At 36.9% G+C, this 14446-nt stretch overlaps 2 protein-coding genes across 2 annotated transcripts in view; one reads left to right on the forward strand and one right to left on the reverse strand.

Annotated features, from left to right (window-relative positions):
* LOC129764328 (uncharacterized) overlaps positions 1–3998 on the reverse strand; it is a 20701-nt gene extending 16703 nt beyond the window's left edge. The window contains exon 1 of the mRNA XM_055763300.1: positions 3484–3998. Coding sequence (XP_055619275.1) covers positions 3484–3822 — 339 coding nt within the window. The 5' untranslated portion in view covers positions 3823–3998. The remainder of the gene's footprint in view (positions 1–3483) is intronic.
* Positions 3999–12431: 8433 nt separating this feature from the next.
* Positions 12432–14446, forward strand: part of LOC129767595 (huntingtin) — a 36062-nt gene continuing 34047 nt past the window's right edge. The window contains exons 1-2 of the mRNA XM_055768640.1: positions 12432–12818; positions 12881–14428. Of these exons, the coding sequence (XP_055624615.1) occupies positions 12751–12818; positions 12881–14428 (1616 nt within the window). The 5' untranslated portion in view covers positions 12432–12750. The remainder of the gene's footprint in view (positions 12819–12880; positions 14429–14446) is intronic.

Here is a 14446-nt window from a genome sequence, read left to right on the forward strand (position 1 = left end):
AATGGATAGTTAATAGGATTACAATATCATCCAAAATCATCTTCATCTATATATATATATATATATATATATATATATATATATATATATATATATATATATATATATATATATATATATATATATATATATATATATATATATATATATATATATATATATATATATATATATATATATATATATATATGTATATATATATATATATATATATATATATATATATATATATATATATATATATATATATATATATATATATATATAAATGGATTTCTGTCTGTGTGTCTGTCTGTCTTTCTGATTCTTATGGACTCTGAAACTACTGAACCGATCGACATGAAAATTGATATGTAGTTTAAGCATGTGAAGGGTGTGTTAGGGTGCAATAAATGTTTAAACGGTGGTTGGATACTCCTCTCCCCTCTCTTAGGGGGGGCTGCCATACAAATAAAACACAAATTTCTGCATTACTCGAGAATTAATCAAGCAAATTAAACCAAATGAAAAAAAAATTTGAAGGTTTTAGGGTGCATTAAATGTTTTTATGGTGGTTAGACACTCCACCCCCTCTCTAAGGGGGTGGCTGCCATACAAATGAAACACAAATTTCTGTATTACTCGAGAATTAATCAAGCAAACGAAACCAAATTTGGCATGTGGAGGTTTTAGGGTGCAATAAATGTTTTCACGGTGATTAGATACTCCACCCCCTCTCTAAGGGAGAGCTGCCAAATGAAACACAAATTTCTGCATTACTCGAGAATTAATCGAGCCAATCAAACCAAATTTGGCATGTGGAGGTTTGAGGGTGCAATAAATGATTCTATACTGGTTAGATACTCCTCCTCCCTCTCTTAGGTTGGGCTGTCATACAAATGAAACACAAATTTCTGCATAACTCGAAAACTAATCAAGCAAATAGATCCAAATTTGGCATGTGAAGATTTTAGGGGGCACGAAGGTAAATTCAACGAGGTCGATTAGAAGATTAATCAATGAACAGTTCTGCGATTGGACTCATAAACTTGCGCTTAGTAAGAAAACGTGAATGTTTGAAGGTATTGATAACAGAAAACAAATTTTGGGCGGGACGAAGTTTGCCGGGTCAGCTAGTTCCCTATAAAATCTATACGATGATGCAGAGTCACCACATACTTAAGCTGCACTTTTATTCCAATAGGAACAGAAAATCAAAACTACCCGACGAAACTCGACATTTTCAACGCAGTAGGAATGGAACTTGTTGTGGAAAACTCAAAGACATGTGGGTTAAAACTCCTAAACATATATTTTTACCATAATGATGTATTTGGAAAAATTGTTGAAAATTAACATCACGTTGTGTAACACGACGAACATATTAAAAGAACCTATTCACTATAAAAAAAAGACAATAAATTAGAAAAAAAAATATTTCGAGAATGGCTGCATTTAGAAGGAGATTGATAAAGAGCTTTTTAGTTTTAATTCACATTAGGATTCATAATGTGTGACTAAAAATTATTGTTAAGATACAAAAATCAAAAGTTTCGAAAATTCATAGAAATTCGATATTCCACAAAGTTCGTCAAAAACAGTTCTACCATCTTGGACTAATTTTTTAAATTTTCTACGTGACTTCTATTTTATATGAAAAATAAAAAAAAGCATATGTAAATTAAAAAAGAAATTAAAAAAAGACAATAAATTAAAAATATTTTTTCACATATCTCGATAATGGCTGCATTTAGAAAGAGATTGATTAAGAGCTCTTTTATTTGAAATCACATCAGGATTCATAAAGGTCTTTAAAAATAGTTTTACCATCTTGGACCCATTTTTTCAATTTTCTACATGACTTGTATTTTATATGAATTTTTTTTTTAAAATATATATTTTAGATATTGCAAATTAAAGTTTTTTTTGTAAATAAAAAAAAAGAGTACTGATTCTTTTTCTCAGTGTATTCTTTTTTCTCGTTTTAACATCGATTCTCTATATCTCTTTCTTAGACACTATTTCAGTACGACTCAAAGTTTTTGAGATATAAATTATCAAAGGTTTCTCTTACTAAAATCAATACGCCCTTTTCAAAAGTTACACTTGAGTCAAAAAATTCCCAAATGCTGTGGAAAACTCATATTTCCTTCATCTCAAACGGAATACAATCTTTCATTCGAATCAGAAATACTCATGTTTTGTCATTTGTCGATTTCATTTAGAATTGCTCAAAAGAAAAAAAGTCACAGGAGGGTTGTGCCCGAGACACGACCGCATAGTTGACGTAGGATCCCGTTAGGTGATCTGTTGATTTTGGATATGTTCGAAGAATTACCTCGTTAAACTCTTTGATAATGATTTGATGTCCCTGAAAAGGACCAGTGTTTACCGAGTGATGATGACAGAAGGATGGTAAACAGTCTTTAGATGGTGCGTATCAGATAAAAGATACCGAAGTGGAACGAGATATGATGAAAACCGCCCTCTGTGATCCTAGGCAAGATACCTCCTGTGATATGTATGGATGAAGTAAAGAAAAAAACCAATACCAATACCGAACACAATCATCAATTTTTCTCATCAGTAAAAACATGTAGAGAAAACATACTTGGAATGGAGAAAGTAATTTTCTTTTATAATTTTTACTTTCTAAATGTTTATTCAACCCAACGCGAATTTTAATTGGACTAACAACACCTAATACTATATGTAGAGCATATGGGAAATCACATTTTCTACTATTTTTCATGCCATTCAACAAACAGTTCAGCTTAAATAGAACGACCCGTTCTCGAGCGGGAACACACCTTGGTTTTCATTTATGAGAATTGAAATAAATCGTTTCATATATCAAGTCATTTTTAGCACAACTGCTACCATATACAATTTTACACTTACACTTGTGCTATATTTTTCACACGATCGGTTATTGATATGAAATTTCACGAAGCAATCAACATTAAAGTTCCAAATTTAAATTTTATTTGCTAAAATTAATCGTATCACTCACCTTACTTTCAATACAAAAATGCCCTTGACTTGCATATATTTGCAATGTCGATTTCCCCCAGGCAGCTTGGTTTTGACGTCTCTATTAGTGAATACATTTCGGCGGGAACAATAGTTCCCCCTACATTCATGTATTTGCAAACCGATTTCCCCCAGGCAGCTTGGTTTTGATGTCTCTGTTGGGGAACCGCCGCATGTGTCGTCTATTTCAACCAATCAAAAGTGGGTATTTCCGTTAGGATAGGGGTTGAGATTTTCCAATTGTTCAATAATTAGTTTCATAACATATATTATTTTCTTCAATATAAAAAAATGGAGTGCCGAAATCGATTGACGCAAAAATTTCATCAATCCATCAAGAAATGACTGAGCAATAAGCGTTTGAAATTGGACAATTTTCACGATGTACTCGATTTTCGATTTTCAATTTGTACCCCAATATGTTCCCGAAAGACGTAATCCTACGCCAAAAAAGAAACTGTTTTAACTTACCGCCAGCGAAGCCGCACACAGCGCGTAGCTAGTGTTCATCAGATACATCGTCGCACACTGACTGATCGCCATCAGCTGGGTCTGTCCCGCCGGGAGCGCTCCGGCCCGGAAGAAACACCCGTAGCAAGCGTCCCGCGATGTGACCGAAGTCGTTTGAGTGGTGTTGCACAGCAAGTTGAATAGCGACAGCAGTTTGTGATTGTTGCTGCTACAGACGGACTTCTTCTCGTCGGACCATGGCGAGATGTGTTTGAAGCCGCTCGCGAAATGGTCCATCGTTAGAAAGGACACGGTTATCAGCGCCAAGCTGCAGAAGCCACATACTTTCACCGGTAACATTCTGGCAACTCTGAACGGGATGGAGTTCAACACACGACTGATGCAGCAATTTCCCGTGTGCTAGTTAGAATGCGGGTGTGGGGAAAATAACTTTCTACACGTGATAATCAACACTCAACATGTGTTTCCCGAGTTCACAAATGCAGCGAACCGGAGTGTTTTTTTTCGATTCATATAGATTTAATTTTTCATGCTTTCATGCATTTCACTTTCCATCTAACGTTGGTAGATTTCATTCAATCGAGCAAATGACTGGCAGTTCATAAAGAGAAAATATAGGCTTTTTGTATGCTTTGTATGCTTTGTTGGTTTGAACGTTGTTCTGTACGCGTTCATTCTTAATATGCAACTCAAATGCAATAGAAACGTAAACAGTGTGTCAATGATGTCACGGAACTCAAACTATATCAAACTCTTATTCATGAGGATTCTGCTCCAGCTAGTGAAACGGTTACACGAAAATATCGTCTCGGATTATAGGTTATATTATAGAAATCGAGGCGATAAGAATTTTGCTCGTTAGCCCTTTTTTGCTATTCTAGATACCGAGGAAGTCGATAGCATCGACCGAGTGAATGCTACGGTACGACTGCCATAATTTTTCGAGCAGTTTGTTTTGGTATGATTGATGCGTTTGTTGTTTGTTTTGATCAGCATTTGTTTTACGGTGCTGCCAGAATAGTCTATACAAATTAAGTATTCAATCCAAAACCAGTTATATTCATCATGTTATAATTTACAATGCAGAATTCACTTCCAGCGCATATTTCAGTGGCTGAAAATAAGTGGACAGAACAAAACAAAACAAATCACTATCGGTTGAACGAATGTAGACATAGCTCGAGGCTTTTGTGTAGGCAGTTCAAATAGGATCCCGGTTAAGGAAAAGTGGGAGGAATTCAGTGAGGAGCTTCATTTACTGGGACCACCAGTGCGTCTTGGTTCAGAATGGCAGGAAGTAAGTGTTTCTTCTATGATACATATAAGTTTCATAAGTAAATTTTATCATGTTCTTTGGATTTTTTAACCGAATTGTCTACCTAAAAATTGCTTACTCCTGCTAGCGTACATTAGTTCGTAACTTTTGTCAGCAATTTTCTTTATTATTGCTATACTGTACCAAGCTTTCTATACCATATGTTAAAGCTGAAATGTCCAGCAAAACAATAATGATTTTTTTTAAATTACAGGTTTGGATTGACATGAGGGAAAAGGCACGGCTTACAGAGACAAGGCTAGTTCTTTAGCGAGTAAACATTTTTTTTGATGACGACATCCGAATTGTCAGTGGAAACAGTCGCCAGTTGTATTTTGTTTTCCGACTTACGCGTAAATGTTCCTGAAATGAAAAATCGAATATGGTTCAATGCGCTGTGAGCGGGTGTATAAATCATGAAAATGACATTATCGGGCCAAAAAAGAGATTCTTTCGCTTTCCGAAAAACCGAGAATTATGTTCTTTGTGGATAAATGTTTTATCAAATTATTCATGGTGTTGAATATAATCAACTATATCATCAACGCACAAACTTACAAAGCACGAAAAATAAAAAATAAGAACACATTGTTTACTTCAACGACTCAGATGACGTCACTAAAAAATGATTGATCCGGAGTAGCTAGCCTTGTCTCTGTAAGCCGTGGGAAAAGGTAAAGAAAACACTTGCACACAAAATGAGAATTTAGAGCCACAGGTGGTGGCCCCAATACAATAAAGCTATTGACGCTGCTAAACAAGAAATTGACGCTCTGCTGAACATCTCAGCCAACATAAATCCGGCAGACAAATCATTCGGGTATGATGAAAGTACCGTTCTGAATCATATTTCGGACACTTTGTTCTAATATCTTGAAATGCTTAATGTACTAATGATATAACTATAAAATTATTATCACAATTGCTTCTTTAGAGTAATTCCTTGGTTTCACTATCACTTCGTTAGAGAATTACATTTGAATTATTACATAATAGGAAAAAAAACCATCCAAAATCCAAAATCCACTCATTATCGTTTGTGTTTGAAGTTTGCGTAGCGTGAGCACGTAGAATTTACCCCTTCATCAATATTTAAATTTCTCTCGTGTTTCATCAGTTCTCATCATCGTAAACAGTTTACTGTGATTACTTGGTAAGTGTTTCGCAGTTGATCAAGTGTAATGTAATTTTCGTTCAAAAATTACAAAATAAAATGTCCGAAATTTGAATTCAATTTGTACGAAATTTGATTATTTTATAAATGATGTCCGAAGTTTGGTTTTACTCGCTTGATTTGAAAAGCATTTTATTCGATGATTTTCTTATGTTTTCAATCAAATAAGTGCCAAAGTAGAAAGCTTAAAAGCATATTGAACTAAATTATCAAAAATATCAATCAAATAATACATGTGCATAAAGTTGAGATTTGTGCTCTGCATCATATGCCTTATGCGTCCGAAATATGATTCAGAACGGCACTGATAGGAACGGGAATGTATAATACTCCACGCAGCCCAAAACGTAGGGAATACGTAGAAGAACGAAATGATTTGCTAAAAAAGCAGACGGACATTCACGAAGAAGCGCGGTAACTCACTGTATTCATATTAGACTGATGAAATATTGAATATATTAAAAATTAATTGTCTCGGTTTTATTACTCATGTTCTCAACTTCGTTCTTTTATGTGGAATATCGTTTATACCTCAGACACTTTATCACCAATTCCCCTTTGAAAAAAACAGAATGTTACTACAATCACGCAAATTGATGTGATATATCTTAAAGCAGGGTATGAAAATCTGAATCTTGTTTTTCACATATGTTAGTCCTAAGCTCTAACCACTCGTCATTCCATGCTTGAATTAATTAAAAGATAATTACATGGATTGCAATTATGAAAAGACATGGAAAAGTTCATTTTCTAATAATTATATTTTTTGTAGAGCAAATTGTTCCATGCTGTCGTTTTTTATTACAAATGAATAATGCATGCCTTACGATTATTAGGCTTCATTCGTTGAGGGAATATCAGTTTTCTCCAAAACAACCAATTTAACCAATAACCAATAATTTTCATAGCAGATGTCTCAAAAAAAGATTTGGCATCCTTTTTATAGTGCTTTGTGAAACATTTTAAATTCGTTTCAGAATATTTCAACACCATCGCTGGCGTTCGAGCAAGAGTAACGAAACGAGCTGTTTTCCTCGATTTCCATAATTCTAGATTTTACTCGGTGTTATAGTGATGGTGATTGTATCGAATCCTCGATTCTTTTTCTATAATAGGACCCTATAACTCATTATAGCTCGTCTCATAAGAGCGATTTGAACGGCTTCAACCGAAGCGTCGGACGTTCACATATAAAATTCATGTAAAAAGTATATTGAAAAGGTATTTAAAATCTCATTTTCTCTTCTGGGTCCGAATCATTTTTTACACAATTTTTATGGTGAATGAAACGTTACATCTAGGCCAGAACAAAACAAAGGCCTGGACTTTTTGTAGTACAGTGTTTTATTTCACTGCATACCCCAACCAGGCTTATAGTTTTCGGTATCATGCATACATGTGATCGATTTTTGGGCCACTAAAAAATTTGTTCATTTGCATCTAATTCTTGTTAATCACGAATGCGACCTAAGTGCTAATGAATTAGTCGAATGATAGTAACAAAAAAGAAATGAGAATAGCTCAACCTAATTCCTCCACAAAGGTTCGAACTGGACGAGTTAGTAAATTAGAAGAATCAATATGAGAACATTTAGTAGAAGTTCTTGTTGAACACGGAATCTTTAAGTGATTGTGATCCACGAGAGATTGATTAGTGTATGTCTAAAAGTTTTGCACCTCCGCTTATAACATACAAAATATCTTTCGAATTTGCAAGTAAACACTGACGTCTATTTTATTTTTTATATCGATGGATTACTCATTTTAAAAAAATGAAAGTTGCTAAATGGTGAAAAACTTCCGTGAAATTTAACTGTCAGGTTTTGTCGCTGTGGCAACCTTCCGGAGTCGACTCACCAGCCTTGTAAAATATCAAGCGGATTAACATGAAATTTTCACCGTCTCATATCGTGACATTACGCGATTCTCTCGAAATTACGCGATTTCTTCACGTGTTTTTCTCGAAATTAGGCGAAATCAGGCACACGCATCGATTGCGTAAAAAATTAATTCGGTGTACTTTATACATTAAGTTCCAGGGTCAATGTTTGGTGCTTCAAATTTTTACGACCGTATACGTAAGGTTTGTTACGATGTTTTCTAATAGACCACGTTTGAGCACCAGTCGACGCAGGCTGATTTATTTTGCCGTTGAGCGGGTTTTCGGTCTGTGCTCGGGCATTCAAGTTGTTCTTCTTCGGCACATTACAAACTGTTTTTGGTTCAATTTGATTTTCATCGATGGTGTATTGGGTCAGAATGTTTACTTGAACATCCTAAAGAAAAACATGTAGCGAAGTGTGAACAAAATGAGATTGGATCGATGATTCGAGTTTTACCAAGACAATTACCCTAAGCATAAGTCACATATAGTTCGCACATGGTTACATTAAAATTGCTCAAAAGTTATTGATACTTTCCCCCAATCTCCCAGCATCAATCCCAGTTAAAAAATATGGAACTTACCTGTGAAATTCAGAAACCATCAAATTTCTAAAAATAACGATTTTAAAAACCACTTGATCACAAAACGGATGAATATTCCTTCCGAATACACCAGAAAACTCGTTGATAACAAGCTAAAGACAGCTAAAGATAGTTGCAATGAACAAGGGATACCATACTAATGATGGAATCCTGAAATTGAACAACGCCCTATGAATCGAGTTGAAATTTCAACCACAGTACGATTATGAGTTTGAGTCAATTTTCATACATTCGCAATTCTTAGAGAAATAAAAACCATTATTCTGAAAACAGATAGCAAACATTTTAACATATGACACTATGACTTCATCTATATAAAATGTTCTGAAACTTTGTTTTCGACTTCCAAAAGAAGGGAAAACAAATTGGCACGGTGGAGTACGACTACGAGTTTGGGTCACTGTATGTTATTATAAAGACATCATTGTACGGTAAATTGTGGAGAAAGCAAAACAAATAAACTATTGCGTGAATAAAATATGTGTGTGTTTTCTCGATTCTACTCGCCGTTCGGATTTTTCTCACAATGGGAGTTGCTACATTCTTGCATACAGTTCGCGTTTGCTTTCATGATACGGCTTCTTTCTTGGTTCTTTATTTTGATATATCTTCACAAAATAAAATGTCTTCATAGTGAATAAAATGGAAATAAAATAAAATAAAAACGAGGGCATGTAAAGACATTCGACAACCCTCCTCCCGTATACACGCAGTTATAAACATATACACTATAAGATTTTATGTTTACCTAATCCATGAATCGCCCCAGCTTCCCCCAGATTTTTTTCTGATAATCAGGAAATATATGAATGTTACGCGGAATTGAAATAATACATGAAATTGAAAATATATAGTTTTGCTTTTAAAACTACGAAAATCTAATTTAATTTTTAACCCAAAATTGAGTATACATTAACAAAATAAACCCTGCGTTACATGCATTTTGCTCATAAATGACAATATCGTTTCATTTTCCTTACAAGCGTTCTCGTTATATTTAGCCATTCCGTCCAGCGCAAATCAGATCAGCTGCACTAGTTCGTTTCCAAACAGTTCACTCTCAATCAGTTCTTTTCCATACAGTTCACTCGCAAACAGTTCGTTCACAAACAGTTCACTCTCAAACAGTTCACTCGCAAACCGTTCGTTCACAAATCGTTCGCTCGCAATCAGTTCGTGCAGAGAACTACCGTTCTTTGAAAAAGAACGACCATTCGTTCACTCTTACCGGCGAACTAGTTCTTTCGTACCGTTCGTGGACGGTTTGCCCATCTCTAGTAAGAACCAGGGTCCTAAGAAAATATGATCCGCGAGTCAAGATTGTGCCGTCAATTTAGCTGTCATCGCTAGTGATGTGTAATTTTTCAATATTCGATTCATTTGAATAATTGTTTTTAACGCTGAAAAACAATTATTCGAATTGTCAAAATGTTGTCAAATGTTTTGTATTACCCAGCAAACATTAAATCGCATAACAAGCGTATATATAACATCATACGCCCTAAAATTTGGTTGGCATATAATGCACCTAACTGGCATATTCATGCAAAAGTGGAGGCCATATACATACATAGCAAATGCTTACCGAATTTGTTTGGATGAATATGCAACTTTGACCGGCTATAATAGCGATTATGTTGGAATTGAATTGCGATCTAATATGAATATATTCATGAATTGTCAAGGCACCAAATACGACTTTTGCCATACTCATATACGATTTATTACAGACATAGAAAAAAACAAATGGCGCAAAATATTTTCGAGAAATGTTTATTACAACTTCACGAATCGCCATTTTTATATATGAGTATTTATGTTTGTAGAAATAATAATTGTTTGATTGACTTGTGTTGGGAGCGGAAAATGAATGTTTAAAATGGCACAGATTGATGTTTGGTGAAAGCTGCTGCGATGTGGGCTCGAACTCCGGTCGTCGGGATTATCATCCACCAGCTATCTCGCGCGGCTATCTGAAATTTAATTCAACAGCAGTTAAATCTTTCGAGTGCATCCGCATTTCATTGACATTTCAATATGATGTAATATGTTCTTTATGAGGATCTAATATGATTTACTTTTTCATGATTTTCTTCAGCATGCAACTCGATTTACTACAGTACTGAATCGATTTAAATTATATGCTTATACTTCACACAAACTGCATCAGCGTAATATACGCATATGATGCGGATTAAATATATTTTACGACAATGTACATAATAAAATTGATGTTTATTATACCGAATTGCGACTTAATTTGATAATGGTATATAAAATCGAGTTTTTACATTTTATGCGATTTCAAATATACACGATACATACTTTGATTGATATTATATGCGATTATGATTTATTCGGATTTCTTGTAAGACTTGACACGTGCAAAATTATACGATTTAATGTTTGCTGGGTAGTATACCCAGCAAACATTAAGTCGTATGAATAGCTATAATTGGAGGCGATATACATACAACCAAGACACATTTGTATGATATATGATGCAGATAACTAGCATATAAACACAAAAGTGGAGGCGATATACGTATATGCCATATTTTGTACGCATATAAAGCCGTAAATAACGATATGCGATGCTTTTTGGACTGATATGCGATTTGATACGACAACCTTACCACTCAATCCATCGATGACATGGAAAATCGTGTTTTTGCATTTTATGCGATTTTAGATATATATGATCGATATTTTGATTGATATTTTATGCGATTGTGATTTGATACGAAATTATATGTGACTTATCATGTGCAAAGTTATACGATTTAATGTTTGCTGGGTAGTATATGGATGCCCTAATGGTGGTAAGAACACACACGATTAATCGTTAGCGTCATACGCCCCGCCCAAGTCACGCTGCAGTGAGAACATGGCCTAAATGTTAGGGTGGGCTTAGACTAGCGATATATTCGTGTGAAGCAGGTGTATGATACGATTATCGCTATCTCACTCTACCTACCGTCACCGCCTATCTCACTATTCCTCTGCTGTGAAAGTTCATCATCGACATCACGATATGTCAGATGGTGGTAAATTGGTAATTCGCGATGACGTCGACGTCTGGTGGCGACTTCAAGCTAGAGCCATAATTTGGGTCCCAAAATCGTTAGGGTAATCTCTACCAGATTAGAAGACACGAAGCCGGTTTTCAAATTTTAAAATTTGAATGAAAATTTTCACATTATGTTATTTAATTATTAGAAACACGTATTTCTGACTTTCATTCAACCATATGGTCATACAATTCCAACATTGTTGCTGATTTTTTTCTCTATAATATAAAGTTGTCTTCATAAACAATTTTCGTATGAGACTTTTTCCTCACCTGCAAACAAAAATGTTTTTAATTTAAACAGAATACAGAAATTTGATATGGAAAAGCAAATTTTCATTCATAATTTTAATTTTGAAAACGATCACTCCGACTGAAAATCAGCTGTTCTTTGACGCTCCCCTAAACTAGTAAACGAAGCTCGCTGCCGTCAACGCGGATCGCTGTTTTGAAGAAAACAAATACTTCTGACGTGTGAGATGTTGGCACCAAAAACATGGCGGGTGCCATACGGCTGGTGTGAAGAAATATGATGAGATTTATACAAATCGCATTAACCGTTTACACTAGCGCGAACTTATATAATGAATATATTGGTATTTTCGGTAAATTTATTCACCTGAAGTAGAACTGCATCCAACTCTAGTAATTTCTCACCAGTGAGAAAGTTCCATCTATTTTCGGGTGAATAAATCCATCAGATATAGATCTCCCTAATGTAAACCCGCCATTAGCTTGTTATCAAACGACTACTGAATTTGAATTCATATTCCTGTTTTTCTTCAGTGTTACGTCTTCCATGTACACCCTAAATTGATCCAATTCCCATTACGCGTGTATGTTTTGTTATTATGTGGGTGTGTCTGCCGAGTGCCGGCTTGTAGCGTCCCGCATACCGGTCGAAGAAATCCTGAACAGCTGATTAGGAAAACATCAACACCAACGCCATAGCCACTGCCAAGAGGCAAAAACGAAGAAGAACTAGTCTGGCGAACGTCAGTTGTCAAAAGAGGAAAGCAAAAAAAAACATTGTAACTGTCATCGATGCAGTCGATTAGTCACCGCTGTTTTCTCTTTTCGATTTTGTGTAAAAGTGGAATGTGTAAAATTTTTCGTTCGTCAATGGCCGAATGGTAATACAATTTAGCGTTTGTTTATGCATTCCTGAGGCGGTAGAATTTTTGTGCGCTTGATCTTCCTCCCGGAACGGAAGCAGCAGCAATGGAAAAGCTGTCTTTGTTTAGCAGTTTGCAAAAATCGATAGATTCCCTGAAGGCGACCGAATGCAGGTAAATTGTTTTGCAACACAGATTGTTCCTCTGAATCACAGATTAATAACTTTTTTGCGCAGCCAAAAGGAAAAGATTGCTCACTTCGAGCAGATAACGGAAACGATTGTGGCCGTGAGGAGCGGCTCGTCCAGTGCACTCTTCCAGAACCATTTGAGCGCCGCCATCGGAACGCTGCTTATGTTCTGCGAGGAGTCCGATTCGAGCGTGCGAATGAGCGCGGAGGAAAGTCTCAACCGAATCGTTCGCTTCTGCGAAGGCCACGGTTGCATCGTGCGGATCCAAGTCGATCTGTACCATGAGATTAAGAAAAACGGAAACGAGAGATCGTTGCGGATATGTTTGGGTCTGTTTGGGCACTACTGCGCTGCTATCAAGCAGCGGAAGGGGAAAATCTACGCTCAAAATTTGCTGCCCTGTGTTTACGCCATTTCCAAGCGAAGGGAAACGCTGGTGTTGGAAAGTTTGGCCTCGTTTGTGAAAATATTCACGGAGAAGTTGGAAAGTTATATGACCGATGGGGAGGTTCTGAAAATGACGGAACTGTTCGTGGAGGATTTGGCGGCCGAGTGTGCTACGAAGCGACGGTGCGCTTCGCAGAATATCGACGCGTTTGTGGCTGGCTCTCGCTGTCCCAGTTTCTATGCTAACAATGCCTTTAACCGGTGCATCGAGATGCTACTTAAGAATCGGGATCATAATGCAGTGCTTGGTGTGTTGACTTGCTTCCGGGGCATTCTGCCGATTGTGCTGAAGGACTCGAGCGTGGAAAAATCGATCGAAATCTTGGATCTCGTCGTGCACTTTCTCAAAGATGGCAATCACAGTGTTGTCAATGAAGCGCTGGAAGTGATTGGTGTGATTCTGGGCAATCTTCCGCGCGCCGCTAGGGCGGTGTTGCTTTCGAACGAACTCGATCACCGGAAGTTTCTCTTGAAACGAAAAACACTTAAAAATTCAGTTTTCAAGATAAATTTGAGCGAAAGCTTGCTGAGCTCACGCAAATCTAGCACCGATGGACGGATAGAGCTGCTGAAACCAGCGAAAGCGTCGCTGTTTCTCCAGGTTGAATCCACACCGACAAAGTTCAGTCCCGGGGACGACAAATCGCTTGCGTCCGCTTCCGATCTGGAAATGGACTCCTTTCGGAACAGCCCGGAAAAGAAATCCGAACCAGGAACCCCAAGTCAGCCGGATTGCAGCACTCCGATCAAGAGTCAGAAATCGGTTGACTCTTTGGGTTCCTTCATAAACACATTCCTCACGACAAGTTCCAATGCCGGCGAATCGGTGAGCAAATTTTTCCGTAAGCCTTTCGATTCGACGGTATCGACATCCGGTGCGGCGATTGCCAAGGACGCCGATCTCGTCCGGGGTGGTGGGCCCGAGGAGGACGATCTTTCGTTAGAATCGTTGGCCAGCAGCCAGATATCGATGCTCAGCAGCAACACGGAAACGATTCGGAACGAGTTGGACGTGACGCCAGAAATCGATGATTCCGTGGTAGGGACGGAGGAGACAATTACGATTGGGGGGAACGGAGCAGAGGAGGTAACTCTGCCGGAAGCGCAAGATGGGTTGAGTAAATCACGCACGGCTTCGATCGCAAGGTGAGCTAAATTGTGCTT

Source organism: Toxorhynchites rutilus, chromosome 1 (genome assembly GCF_029784135.1).
Source record: "Toxorhynchites rutilus septentrionalis strain SRP chromosome 1, ASM2978413v1, whole genome shotgun sequence".
NCBI lineage: Eukaryota > Metazoa > Arthropoda > Insecta > Diptera > Culicidae > Toxorhynchites > Toxorhynchites rutilus.